Source organism: Catharus ustulatus, chromosome 6, assembly GCF_009819885.2.
Source record: "Catharus ustulatus isolate bCatUst1 chromosome 6, bCatUst1.pri.v2, whole genome shotgun sequence".
Classification (NCBI taxonomy): domain Eukaryota; kingdom Metazoa; phylum Chordata; class Aves; order Passeriformes; family Turdidae; genus Catharus; species Catharus ustulatus.
Window position 1 is genome coordinate 44927288 of NC_046226.1, and position 14650 is coordinate 44941937.

Genomic DNA, 14650 nt, shown 5'->3' on the forward strand with positions numbered 1-14650 from the left:
ACCTTCTTGTAACTGTCCACCTTACGTTCCTATCCACTCTTCCTATCCTAACCAGACATATGTAGCTAGGAGTGCTGCTGATGGGTGTAGCTGATGATTTATTCTTTTGTTTTCTTTCTCTCCCTGCTGATATTAATAGATCTAAATGCTTCTGCTTTTTCTTCTCCTCACCTTGCTTTTTGCTAGGCTTTGTTTCCTTCTGAAAGAATAACAACTTAAAATTGCATCATTAGGCATACAACACTAGAAGGGAAAATTCTGACCAGAAGCGGCGCTTTATTTGCATTGACACTGCATGATCTTCAGTGTAAGGGAAATATTTAGTCTGTCGTGTCCATGCTTCTGGATTTGGTCCCGTTTTTGTATTTGGAAGCTTTCAGCCACATCCTGGAAATTGCAGCAGGAAGGATTGCATGGCTGGGTGGGTGTGCCCACAAGGGAAAAATGTAGGAATCCCACTGTAGTCAGACAGGACATGACCTCTTTTTGGGACAGAGAAGTCTTTCAGCTGTCATCACGCTAAAAATCAAACAAAGCATCTGATATCCAAGCTCTTGAAAGTGGCAAGTTCATTACAAATTCAAAAATTAGTCATTTTCAAACTGACTGTCATTCTGCCCTGAGACTGGCACTTTTGCATTTTAATTACTTTCATGATTTTGCGTTTTTAAAAGAATGTAGTCACTTTTACTGAGATGTATTGAGTGTACTTATTTCCCTCAAATCCCAGTATTTGCTGGAGCAGAGTGGGCTGGGCGGTCCTTCCCACGGGGTCTATCTTGGCTCCGTGCCGGGGCTGCCATACAGAAGGGGAGTCCCAAGTAGGACTGCTGGCGCTCTGCCTTTGTAAGGATATCGCTCGCCTAATGCCTTGCACCAGGCAGAACCCAGGCTGAAAAGAGAAAACTCAAATGAAAGACCGTCCAGACAGAGCTCCCTGGCAAAAGGAGCAAAAGGAACCAGGAGGGAGAGCTGTTGCTGTCCTGCGCCTTCCCTTGGAAGCTCCTTCACACCCCCATCTGCACTTGCTCTAAGATCTGACCCCATTCTTGCCAGAGGCCAGGAGAGCCTTGGGCTCACAGAGGGGCTGGGGGAAATCTCAGCTTTCCTTGGCAGTCCCTTCAGCAGCAGACAGGTGCCCTACGCACAATCCTCCTCCAAGGAGGACGTTTCCTCCCCTCGGAGTCCCCGAAGCTTCTTTCCCGGGGACGCTTGCGAGGCCACAGGGACCGCGTTTCCCGGTTCCTGTCGCAAGCCCAGCACCGCCACTCCCACGGCCACGCTTCCCGCGGATCTGGCTTCCTACACCGCGGCTCCCCGCCGCCGGCCCAGCCCAGGCCAGCGCATCCCTCCGGCGGCGCCTCCCCGCCCGCCCGCGCTCCGCCTCCGCGGGGCGTGCAGGGGAGCGGCCGCCGTCCCATCACTGCTTCCCGAGCGGCCGCCGCGGCACCGGCACCGGCCCGCTCAGCGCCCGTCGCCGCCGGTCTCTGCAGGTGAGCGGCACGGGGCCCGGCTCCGGGCTCGGGCAGGGGGCGGCCGTGGCCGTGTGCCCGCCGTGCCCGGCTGATTCACCGCGGGCTGCCGCTCCCCTCCCCCTTCAGCCGGGACGCTCCGCAGCGGAGTCCGCCTTCCTTGGGGCTGGGGAAGGGCAGCATCGGGGACAGGCGGACGGGCTCGCTCGGTCCGGTTTGAGCCTAATTATTGTTTCCATTAGGTCGAGCACGAAGTTCCGTGGTGTATGTGCGAGCGCGCCGGGCGCTGCTTCCTAAGCGGAGCTCGTCCTTGCTGGAGAAAAGGGTGGAAAGGCAGGGAAGGGTGGTGGGCGCGGTGCTGGAGAGTCCTGGAAAGGCGCGATGCCCTTGGCATCGTGCTCGCCATTTGCCCGGCTTTGAGGAGTAGTGCCTTAGTGCCGCAGATAAGGGCGGGGATGGGGGCAGGGGAGCGGTGTGACACACGTACACCGGGAGATTCGCTGAATCTGTGCCGCCGCCGAAACAAAGGTGACACGGGTGACCCGCAGCTTCGTGGGTTTGACTCGTAAGCGGGAGGAGTTCCGCCTCTGTGGAAGTGTGCACGCGGCGTGGCGTCGGTGCTGGGTTCTCAAGTGCGGAAACAAATTTATTGTGTGTGTCTGAAAGAGAAACTAGTCGGTATGTCCGTGTGATTCCAGCCTGTAAAACCTATAAAAACCGCAGTCACTACAAACTGCTGGAACTACAAACACAGGAAATGTAATATCTTGTTCGAGGCGTGACAGGTTTACTGCATGAGAATGCTAATTAGACTTCTTGTAAAGAGATCAAGATTCTTGCAGCATCACGGAATTACATTTTCTCGCCTAATATTCCCATAGCTTTGGTTTTTGCTCTGTGTTCTCTGGTTTAAAATAGAAAAATGAAGCTAAAATATTACTCGGGCTGTGATCCAGTTATAATAGATGTGTGCTAGTGATGATGAAACTGTAACAGGAAGCAGCTTTTTTGGAAAGAGAAAAGTACAAAGTACTGAGCAAAACAAACGTCTCATTCTTCCTCTGAACCTGGCAGTCCGTCAGCACTTAGAGGACGATCTGCAGTCTAAAGGAAATTACAGTACAGAAAACTGCTCGTTTCCTTCTCACGTGAGTGCAGGAGAGTAGCGCTGAAAATGGAGCTCTAGTGCCTTCGTTCTTCTTTCATTATGTTTTCCCGAGGGTCTGACGTGCTCAGTCCCCAGATCTGCTAACTCCTTTATGCTTTTTCTGGATGCTGCGTTAAACCGCTGCTGTGGGCTTCCGTGGCAACTGACTAGCAGGTCCTTTTCCTCTTGTAAGCAAATCAATATAAACTAATGATTGCCAGTTTACAATAGCGCAGGTGGTGGTGTTGGATCTTTGTCATCCTTGGAAATGTAACTTCTCGTGTGTACACAGGTATCGGGCTCTGTCACTGTGACTTAGTTTGAAGGTTAAGTTGATGCAAGCGTTTTTTAAAATTTTGAGTTTTTTCAGCCCCTACTGAAGAGCCTCTTCCAGGAAGGAATCACTATTCCTTGTTCAAGAAAAGCATAACCTTGAACAGCTGGGGCTAGAAACCGCTGGGCTGCACGAGCTGAGCACAGCCTTTCCCCTGCGCGCTGAGAGATGCGCTTGGCCTCTCCCACCGCTTGCGGTTCTTTTCTCTGGGAACTTTTGTTTGGCAGCGCCTTCCCGGCGCGCGTGGAAAGGCCTGGAGCGGCCGGGGACGCGCGGGCGGCGCGGGGCGGGGCCGCGGCGGCGCGACCTTTCACCCACTTCTCGGGAGCCGTCACGTGAGCGCGCCCGGCCGGGGGAGCGCCGGGAGCGCGCCGGGGGCGGGGGCGCGCCCGCGGCCTGGGGACGGGCCCGGCTGTCTGCGGACTGCGCTGGGAACCGGGGGGGGCTGTGAGGGTCTGTGAGCCCCGGGCAGAGAGGGGGGGACCGTGAGGGTCTGTGAGCCCCAGACAGAGAGGGGGGGATCTGTGAGGGTCTGTGAGCCCCGGGCAGAGAGGGGGGGTCTGTGAGGGTCTGTGAGCCCCGGGCAGAGAGGGGGGGACCGTGAGGGTCTGTGAGCCCCAGACAGAGAGAGGGGGCTGTGAGGGTCTGTGAGCCCCGGGCAGAGAGGGGGGGCTGTGAGGGTCTGTGAGCCCCGGGCAGAGAGGGGGGGTCCTGTGAACCCCGGGCAGAGAGGGGGAGTCTGTGCCCCCCAGGCAGTGGCGAGCACGATGGTGAATCCCAAGTCTTATCTCAAAGACTAAGACTTAAGCAAATGTTTGTACCAAAAAGAGAAGCAAATAACACCCCCCCCCCCCACCCCCTGAAAAAATCCATGAATAAAACTCCAGCCAGCCAACAAAACTCCAAAACTGTGTTTTATTTTTCTTTTTGCCATTCCAAACCCATTGTCTTTGCCCTGCAGCATGTTTGTGTCCTAGTCCTGAGCTCCACATGTTTGGAAAAACCGGATCTAAATGACTGAACCCTCTTTCTTCAAGTCTGGGTTAACTTCAATGGGAACATCAATTTTTGGAAAAATCTTTGGAACCAGTTCTTCAGTCTTAACCTCATGCAAGCTGAAAGATCTTATTGAGGTCTTTCGACCTTGTGCAGTAAATGGTCATTGAACTACTGTGATAGCAATTAACTCGGTTTGCTTTTTCATCACCACACATTGTTGTCCATCTTCCAGCATCTCCTCAGTCCTGAAATGTGACATCTTTTATGTCTTGTAAAAGTCCTGCCACTCCAGAAACGTTTGTTGTCATAGGGAAGATAATAATTCTTGTTTACTGCAGGAGCACAGAAGCTCATTAAGTTCAAAGAGAGAGAGAAGGGTTCAATAATCTTGAATAATCTGAATGCCTGGGTATGCCTTTTATAGCAGTTAAAAAGAAATACCCAGGTCTAGAGCCCAGGTTTTTATGAGGTGGGGGAGGTTTCTGCATGGTATGATAACTGTGCAGTGTTTTAGCAGAGTATGCTTCTCTCTTAGATTATTCTGGATTTCTGGAAGGTCAGAGGATGTAGCTTGCTGGGATGGGGACAATATAACATGTACTGCAGTAGAGGCTAGAATGATCTAAGAGGCCTAGGAACAAAATAGTATGTCCTGTATAAGGAAAAAAAATACCTAGAAATAATCCAGCAATTGTAAAAGTTTCTGTTTTGATTTTGGAGAATGTTGGTGGTTTGTGTTCATGTTTTTGGGAGGATTGTTTGTTTATCAGTTGAAGTGTGTATTTCCATCTTCTACAGAAGTACGCTATTGGGAAGAGATCATATGATCCAGAAACTGTACAGATTAATATACCTTAGAGTTAGCCTAGTAATTAATTAACAGATTGTTTCCAAATCTCCTCTGCTTTGCCCGTTTCCAGATCAGGTGAGAAGTACAACTTACTGTGGCTTTTCTCCTTGGACTGCTGGTGGAAACAGTCAGTTCTCTGAACACCTCTGGGAAATCGTGATGGCATCTGTGTTGAGTCTAATGGGAGTTCAAAGCCTGCAGACAAACACTTGGTTGGATGCCTTGAACTGAATGCTGAACGTAACATTGGAGTCTGGCCCCTGAAATTAACTTGCTTGTCACAGGAGCTGGCAGTCACTGCTGGAGCCCTCAGAAATAACTGAGTGGGGAGCACACGAACTTTCTGTCACTCCTCAGTTCCTCGCCACCTTGGACATGTTCAATGTAAACAGTGTCATTCAGTGTAATGGAAAATAGTGTTTCAGAGCCACTGTCTGTGGCTATTTTCTCCACTGGCATCAGTTGTTCTGAAATGGTTCCAACCTGATCTAGCCCCTCTGAGCAGTTGAAAGCTGTATGTGAATCAAAGCTCACACTGTTTTTCTCGACTTTCTGTTTGAGAGATACAGCTGAGTGATTGCCATTGCTGTAGTGTGGTGTCTGTGAGGAGCTAGGAGCATTGGACTGAGTCTGCCTCCTGTTGTGTCCCAACTTATTCAGGATCCCAGGGGCAGTGAGCTTCTGGGATGGAAGGTTTGTGTGTGACAAATAGATCTCAAGCCTGCATTTAAGGAACACAGCTGTTTGGGTATGTTTACGTTGCATTCATTGGCCTCTTTGTCATTATCTCTTTCCATCCATATAGACCTGTTGCTCCAGTTTACCACCGAGGAAGGGAATAAGAAAATTGGCTCAAGATTCCAAAAGAGATATCTGCAGAGGGTAATGGGTATATTCACCACTGCTGAAGTCAGGATGTAAGCTATCAGTGGGACAGCAAGTTACTGAAGACGACTTAGCTGTTCTGATTTCAAACTCTCTCCTGTGGGTGAGGTTTGCTGTGGATCCCAGTGTTGCTGTAGCTGGGCATATACATGTATTCAGTTCTCCACCTTGGCTTGAACCACAGCATTTGTTCATCTCTTAATTGTGAGAAATCTTTAAAGACATTTGCAATTCCAAGAGACCACACCTGTCAGGTGTAGGTGAGGGTGGGAAGGATTGGAGCCAATGATTAGCAATAACCAAATATGAGAACTTGTCCCAACTAAAGTGTCATGAGAACACTGTCAGGTTAATTTTGTTTTCATCAGTGCTATGTTAATTCAACTTTTAAAGGAGAGTGACTCTTTGGTTTCTGTTTTATTTGTATGCCACAGTCATTAGGTTCACCTGAGAAGCCCTGAGTGAATTTAATCCTTGTGGCTAATTTTTGCACAGATGTGATTTGGCTTCACTCCTCTCATATTTCTCATAAAGATTTTGTGTCTGTAAAAATATGATTAGTCATTGTAAGATAGCTGAGTTATTGGGAAGACTTGAAAGCAGTGAGTATCTGTGTCATCCTGAAGCATAGTTAGATATCACTGAAGGTTAGTAGGCAAAGAAGCCTAATTTAGAAGGAGAAATTCTCAAGCGAATAACTACGTCTGGTTAATCTTTATAGTAAGTTTAGAAGTCAGCACCTTGTGGAATGTCACATGAGCTAAGTATACACTCAATAAACTGCTCTTTTTGAGGCTTTGGTATCTTGATACCTTTTTGCATAAGTGCTGTATACAGGAAGGTGCCATTACCTAAGACAGTATCCAAGAGACAGAAATGAGGGGTCAGGCATTCTTTTTGTTCATGTTTAAATGTTTCCGCTGCATGTTTTGTACTGTTTACTGAAGATTCTATAAAACAAGACCTGAATTTCCTTGGAAAGGTGTAGAACTCTAGACAAATTTGCTGCCTGTTTAAATTTCCCTTAAACTGAATGCTTTTTCTATAGCTTTAGTTTTCATTTTGTTCAACTATGCATCAAAGGAGCGCCACATACACACAAGTAAAAGCATTTTTGGCATCCTTCTGGCATTCCCTGGTTAGCTGCCTTACCTTATCGACCCTCTTGCAGTAGGACAGAATTTGGGATCTTGAGTTACTGAGTCAGTGCTGGATGCTGCTGTACAGCTTATGCTTCAGGGCCTGAAATTATTGTTTTTATAGCAAACCCCATGAAGAACCTCCATATATTTTACTGAAGTCACATCCATTTTATTACTGATAATACAGTCATTTTTAATTTGATAGGAGCAGTCAATGTTTTCTCTAGATAGGTGTATATACATATAATATTGAATTTCAAGCTTATTTTTTTATTAGGACTTGTCTGGTTTCCCACCATATCACTGCAAAATATGGGGCAGTCAAAGTCAGCTCTGGAAATCTACCTGCTGCCTTAAGACTAGCAGACTTTCACTGGGCAAGGCAGTGTTGTTTAAAATATGCATTTGAAAACCTTGTGTAATGGCACTTTGGTGCCATTCTGCAAAGGCAACATTACTGGAGTAATGTTGAAAAGCTGAGATGAATCATTTTCTGAAGGGTTCATTCTTCAAAGTCCAGCTTCTTTTATGCTCCAAACAACTGTCAATTGCAGAAAACTTTCTCTTTTTGAATATTTGGCTGCTAGTACCAACTTGAATTTCAAGGTATGCTGTTCATTTAAAGCAATTGAAACACAAGATTTCTTGTTCAGGCCTTAGTGCTCTGTAAGTTTATTTTTTGCAGCAGATGTCTTATTAAAACTCCTACATTAAATTTCTTAAAGCATCTCTGCAGAGTTGATAGTTCAAACCCTTAATCCTCTTATTGGCTCTTCACTGGACTCTCTCCAGTAGTTTCATTTGTCTCACTGGGGAGCCAGAACTGGACAGAGTTTTTGAGATGGGGCCTCACCAGCACTGAGCAGAAGGACAGAGTCACTTCCCTCGACCTGGTGGCAGGAGTCCTCCTAATATCCCCAGGATTCTGTCAGCAACCTCTGCAGCCTTCACTGCCAGGGCACCTTCTTGGCTCACGTGTCACCTGCTGAGCTTTGCTTTCCAGCCAGTGAGTCCCTGGTGTGGGAGGTTAATCCTCCCAGGTGCAGGACTTTGCACTTCTCCCTGTTGAACTTCACAAGGTTTCAGCCTGCCTGTTGCTCCACCCTGTCAAGGTCCATCTGGATGGCAGTGAAAACCTTTAATTTATCAGCCACTGCTTCTAGTTGCAATCCCTGTACTTGTGAATCCATTGGCAGTTTCAGTTTGGGGTTTTTAGTTGGTTGGTTGGTTTGGTTGGTTGGTTGGTTCGCTGCATCCACTTCTGGGATAACTGTATAAGTCAAACTGTAGCAGATGGCAAAGTGTGCAAATAAATTAACAGGCTAGGAAGTTATTTGAGGATGCTGGCACTGGCTTTGTTGTGCTTCACCGTGTATCATTTCATTGCAAGCACACTGTCTAGGCAAAACCAGCTGCCGTAGTTTCGTCTGAATACTTTGTGTAGGTGGCACTGAAGGCTTGGACTGACAGGACCATCAATAACAGAAATCCAAGTGAAACGAGTCATAATGCGTGGAGAGATTGCATAGACATCTCAGTGTTTGGAATTCTCTTTCTTTTGATTTAGTGCCTGGTATGAGATCAACAGATACGAGCATACAAAGTTCTTTAGTGATCTGCATAAAACAAGATACATTCATCGTTTTGGCTTTCTGGGAAATAGAAAGTGCAAATGTCCATAGTAGTGGCTTACACAGCTGAGAGAAAATACTTGGTCACTGTGTCAGCCAAACACAGCGCTGCTGTTCAAGTGTTTAAATACTGGCTTTAATTTCATTAAGTCTGTCCTCAGATTCTTAAATTCAGTGACCTACCCTAAAGTGTCAAAATATGTTATCACTAAACATACAAAATAAATCTTTTGGGTGTCTGTTTTCTTTTAAAAGCTGTAGTTAACTCACCTCCTAAAGAGAGATCTGATGGGTGGACAGCAAAATACTGGATAAAATTTCTTCAATATTTAAAGAGGTTTCAGACTTAAAGTTCTTTACAAGACCTTTTGGGAACTCCAGAATTATTTTCTAGTTCTCTATGGCTGCTTTTAACATTCAAACTGTAACTCTTACTGATTTGCATGTTAATAGAAATAGATTCCCTCCCCCTTGCTTTTCTCTTTTAAATAAACTGGTTTGGGGTCAAACCAAGACTTTGGGGTACTTGCTTGGTTTTCCAAAACCATTCTTCAGTAAGGTGTCTAGCTTTAAATGGAAATTTTAATACAGTTTTAAGTATGTTTACTAATTAAAATTGGGTTTAATGTACTTTCATCTGATATTTTTCTCCACTCCCATCTTGAAAGCTGCCTTAAACAATGTCCGTTTAAATAGTTCAGTATCACACTTTTTTCCTCGTCAGTGTCTATTTGAAACTAGAGTGCCAAGCTAAAATTTGAAGTTGAAAGTTTATTTTAAGAAATGTGTAAAGAACTCTTCAGGGTCAAGTTTCTGTTGTGGTTCGTTGGGATTTTTATTTTGTTTTGGATTTTTTTCTTTTTTTTCTTCTAAGCTTGCCTAGTAGGAACTTGGCAGAGTCAGAAGACAAAGCCTTTGTCATAAGATGCTTCTCCTTGCTTTATTGGTGGTGCCTTGTATCTGCCTGAAGTTATGAGGACTTCCAGGTAATTTTGAATTCAGAAATGCCGTGATACAGGCAATTCTGATTTCAGAACTGCCATCATACCTGTAGTGCTGCAAGCCTACCCACCATCTATGAACACTCTGTAGTTTGGGTGCCAAGGATGTCTGTTTGAGAGCTCTGACAGTATCAAACCTATGTGTGATGGTACATAGCCATTTTCTCAGAGAAACTATGTACAGCAGCCATTGCTTTTTGCAGAAAACTGTCAATTTTTGATTATCTAGGTAGAATAATTGGAGAGAATTGTTTTGTGAGCTTGGTTTGGTTACTGACAGTCATATGCTGTGCATTAAAACTAATCTATAAATAGATGTCAGAAGCCTGTGAGGAGAAACTCTAAATTATCAATTTACCTTGGAAGTGAGAGTCACAGAATTAAGTCTTTCATCAAGGTTTTAGCTGCTCAGGATCAAGTGAATGAGACCTCTTCAGTTTTCCTCTACATTTGATAACTTCCTTTGCAGGAAAAGGAGCTATAGATGGGGAAACTGTGTTTGAGTGATATGTCTCTTTTTATTAGATGTTTGGAATCCTGACAAGGAGAAGTGGTGGGGCTTTTTTCTATTCAAGAGGAAGAGGAAATGGGGAAAAAAAGTGAATTGCATGATCCAAGCAATGTATAGGAAGCAAGTGACATCCTCTTAAAGCCTAGAATTTACATTTGCTTTGAGGTGTAGGTGGGGACTTTATTCTTTTTAACACTATCACTTTACCCACGTAAAGTGTATGAAATCTACAGAAAAATAAAAAGATCCATACTCAATAGCAGTTTCCAGGAGTAACTGCTTCAGGAATTAATACCTTGTTTTGTGCAGTGTGCTGTAATGCAATTAACTTTTGTATCGTGGTTTGCTGCTTTTTAAAATGCACATGGCAGTTCTTTCACTGTGCTTCAGAGAGACATTGCCAACCACTGGTAACTTCTTGCATGCCTGACTTAAGTGGAAGCATTCTGTACATCAGAACTCTCTTAGGTTCAGATTTTCCAGTGCTGAAGCCTTTATCTCCTTCTGGGATTGTAGGAAGATGTAAGCCCTAACACTGATGGTTCAGTGTCTGGAACCTGAAATCATAAGGTCTACAAGTTAAAGCTCAGTCTTTGTGCTGTAAATGACCTGAAAACGCAAAAATAACAATGTGAAGATGCTTTTTGAATAGTAGATGTAGCAGCCTAGTTTTGCAGACCATCAGCACATAGGCTTTCTAGTGTGCAATGTGTTCTCTTGACTTAAAAGCGACATCCAGCCTAGCAGTGCTTGTTTATAACAATGAGGAAAAAATTGTGCTTAGTTTAGTTTGGCTCAAGCAGAGGTATGAAAAGGGAAGAGAAGAAACATCTGCAACTGTTACAACATGTTTGAATTTAAATAAAACCAGATAAGAGCAAGGAACAGGCAGCGTTTTTCTTTAAATAAAAGGAAAAAACTCACAAACAATCAACAAACCAAATTTTAAGGAGCATGTGGTTTTTTTAAAGGTACATTAATATTGCAAGAGAACACTGAAAGGAATGGAAATACCCATTTCAGATTAGTTGTAGAAATTCTTGTGCTGAGGGGTGTTTTTCCCCTTTGAGTAAGGCTCTGCCAAGCTGCTGGGGAAGTGCAAAGCTGTTGTGTAGGGCTGGGAGCGGGGTTAATTACTATATGCTGTGCAGAGCTAGCTGCAGCCCCAAGTGCCCGCAGTCAGAAGACGCTATTGTTGCCGCGCTGGTTCGGTGATTGATGTGGGTGCTGCCTTAGGAACGGTGGCAAGTCAAGTTGAAAAGTCCAAGGCTCCGCCTGTGCCCTTTCCCCCAGTTTGCTGGCGAGCACGTGGCAGCGCAGGAATGCAGCGAGGGGAAGTGTACAGCGGCTTATGATTAAATTGGCCTTCAAGGAGGAAAACAAGTGTTCAAAGGAGCGGGCTTCGGGAAACCTTTGGTATTCCGCCATCGTAATTCAGGGCAGTTTTAAAGGCTTATGGTTTTCTCAAGGAAAGGAAAAGAAACAAGTCGTTTTATTGTTTCACGTCTTAATGTCAAGCGATGCGGTCCTAGAACTGGGTTGTATTCGTTTTCAGGACTCGTTTGCTTGATTCAGGATTAATTCTTGCTGGATTAATTTTTATTTCTTTTTTTTCATTGGGGGATAAGGAATATTTTCCTTAATGAAACTTATTTGTTTATATGAGAATGCTAAATTTTAATTCATTAAAATGTCAGGTTGACTGGTAATGCTTGATGCTATTTATATATATATATATATATATATTTTTTTTTTTTTTTTTTTTGCCTTGGGACAGTAAAAAAAGCATGTGCTTAAAAACGAAAGGGTTCCTGAAATTCTTTCCATTCAGAAACAAAGAGGAGGTTAATTATAAATTTCCAGGCTGAGAAGTCACAGGGAAGTTGAAGGGTAAGGGAAGCTAGCTGATCTTGAACTTGAGACAGTGACATTCCAGAACACAAAATGCCATCCATGAGTGAACTGAGCAGGACCTGTTGGCCCTTCTGGAGACAAATCCAGGTGCCTGATTCTCTGCATGCAAATACAGTTGTGTTCTCTGTATGTGTTTGTTGGGGTTTTATCATCCCAGTCTTAATAGTGGCACTAAACATGTGATAAATTCTTAACTTGGAGTGCTTTTGTAAACCCTGTTGAGTTCAGGTTATTTCTACTGCCTCTGCCTGCTTTTTTTTTTCTCCCTTGTCAGCTGCTGATGAGCAGTTTGAATGAATGAATGGACAGCTGACTTGGACTTCCTCATACTTGCCTACAGCAGAGACCATATAAGTAGTTGTTAGTGATGGAGTCATTAAGTACTACAAATTGCAGTTGTTACTCAGGCACACGGGGCTTGTGTTAAAGCTTTTGAAACTGGAGTTCAAAGCTTGTTTGCATTCTTCTCATTTGTTCTTCTTTGTTATTCTAATCAGACACTACACACACATAAATCGTGAGCTTCAGGTGCTTAGATTCACCCAGGATTTTAAAAGGGTAAAGTAGTTGTGCTTTTTTTGATTTTGCCTGCAGAGAAAAGCCAGTGCAACTTTACAACACTTGGTATTGATAATGTGTTTTGTGCCAGTGAAAATCTTAATCTAAAACTTGCCCTTGAATCCTGACCTACAGATGGGGTAATAAATTCCACTACCATTTAGTCATACTTCTAGGAAGATATTGGTTTTAGGGCTATGCAGGAAAGTTTTGGTAAGCTAATAAATTAAACTGGACAAGAGGCTGACTTTAGAATCATGATGGTCTCCTCAGAAGTACATAGTTTTGATCATTTCAATGTTATACATAGTCTGACTGCAAAAATCTTCTTTCTAATTGTAAGTGCTAAAAAAACATTAGTCTGAATCAATAATTAGTAGGAATAACTTCCATGGTGTTTATATATAAACATTTGGCATGGTTGTTGATATTTGTTTTGGCAGTTAAACAGAGCTGCGATTCCATGAAATTTCGTCATCATTTCAGATTTCTTTGGGAAGGTAATTTTGCTGACAGTTGTGATTTGTTTTCCTCAGCTCTGCATAGTTTTGATTTTTGCAGTTATTTGCCTGACACAGCAAGGAGCCACGGACTACAGAGTCTCTTATTGCTTTGAGTAATCATATTGAAACTAGGATATGAAAACAAAATTTGGGAAAAGATATGGCCAGAATCAGCTTTGTTTTTCTAGCTGAGGTGAAAACTTTAGACACCTTTTGTTTCAAATAAAACATTTTCTGAATGGTCTTTGAAGTGTAAGATGCTCTGTGCTATGCTTTTTCTAAATGTTTTGGCTTTCTGTTCTACTTCCATTTTTTAATGCATTGCATGTATAGATGATATGCAGCTATCTGTGATGCTGCCAAAATGCCTGAGTAACAGAGTGTTTTGTTTCCATTTGCAGCTGTTTTGGTTAAAAGTGGTGCCTTAAAGTAACCTTCAGAACACTCACACTGAAGTACAAGCAGAGCCTGTAACAAAAAGGCAAGTACTCTATGTAAATTTTTTATACTTAGAAATCTTTGCCAAAATTGTGGTGTAGAAAATATCTTGCTAGAAATGGACTAGCTCCTAATTCCTTTGGACAAGAAGGAAATGCTCTTTTTAAACTTTGTTTTTTGACAGAACTCTCTGAAAATGGCGGAAGCTCATCAGGCAGTAGCTTTTCAATTTACAGTAACTCCAGATGGGATTGACCTGCGTATGAGCCATGAGGCACTCAAACAGATTTACCTGTCTGGTGTCTATTCATGGAAGAAGAAGTTCATCAGATTCAAGGTATTCTAAGCTAGTCCACCAAACTTCCGTGTTTTACGAATTTATTGAAGTTTTTTTAGAGAAAACTGATTTATTTTTTTTTCTTTTATGGTAAATAAAGTTCCTCATTGTGAAAGACTTGTGGGGATTTTAGAGAAAACAAGGGGTACTGAGGAATGTGGCTCAGGATCATACTGTAGAAAGGGTACATATTTTGATTTATTCTGTGGAAGCAACATGCAGCAGATGTAATTTAAGTGTCTTCATTCTCTTCATAATGCATCACCTAATTATGTAATCTTTTAGCAGAAGTCAAAACTATGACTAGTTGTGATCTGTAGTGTCATATGTCTTAGAGGTACAAGGCTACACTCTTTGATATAGCTAAGTAGTATTGTTTCTGATGAGGTATTTGATGTAGATTGCTATAATCCCTATGTTCATGGGATTATAATTCTAAATATGTGTTTAATTAGTAGCAAAATACATAAGATACAGGCTATCTTTAACATCTCTTTCAAAAACATAAACATATCAAGAGAAATCTTTCTAATTTTTTCTTATAAAGCCATGAGAAAAACTGTTTAAGTTATATGAAAAACATTAATTCTGGTTCTCAGTCTCTTGTTCAGTAGGATATTTTTGCTATGCATTCATGTAGAAGCATGTAACTCAGTGTAAATTGAAATTATTGAAGCATCATTTGTTTTAGAGTTGTTAGTTAACTTCAGTATTTTTAGTAAGACTTGCAGCAGGATCAGTGGTGTCTACAAGAAAATGTAAAAGTTCTTTTCACTGTTGATATCATTGTTACAATTCTCTGTAGTAATCAGACTTAAGTGAATCCATTCCCTGCTGCTGAGATAATTGCACATAAGAAAATGTTGGACAATCTTCAGTGCTTATTTATAACTAAATGACTTCAATGTGTTGATTTTTGTTTCTTTCT

At 43.1% G+C, this 14650-nt stretch overlaps 1 protein-coding gene across 1 annotated transcript in view; it reads left to right on the forward strand.

Annotated features, from left to right (window-relative positions):
* Positions 1–1405: 1405 nt before the first annotated feature.
* CPT1A (carnitine palmitoyltransferase 1A) overlaps positions 1406–14650 on the forward strand; it is a 37183-nt gene continuing 23938 nt past the window's right edge. Inside the window, exons 1-3 of the mRNA XM_033063304.1 lie at positions 1406–1493; positions 13349–13428; positions 13570–13722. Coding sequence (XP_032919195.1) covers positions 13582–13722 — 141 coding nt within the window. The 5' untranslated portion in view covers positions 1406–1493; positions 13349–13428; positions 13570–13581. The remainder of the gene's footprint in view (positions 1494–13348; positions 13429–13569; positions 13723–14650) is intronic.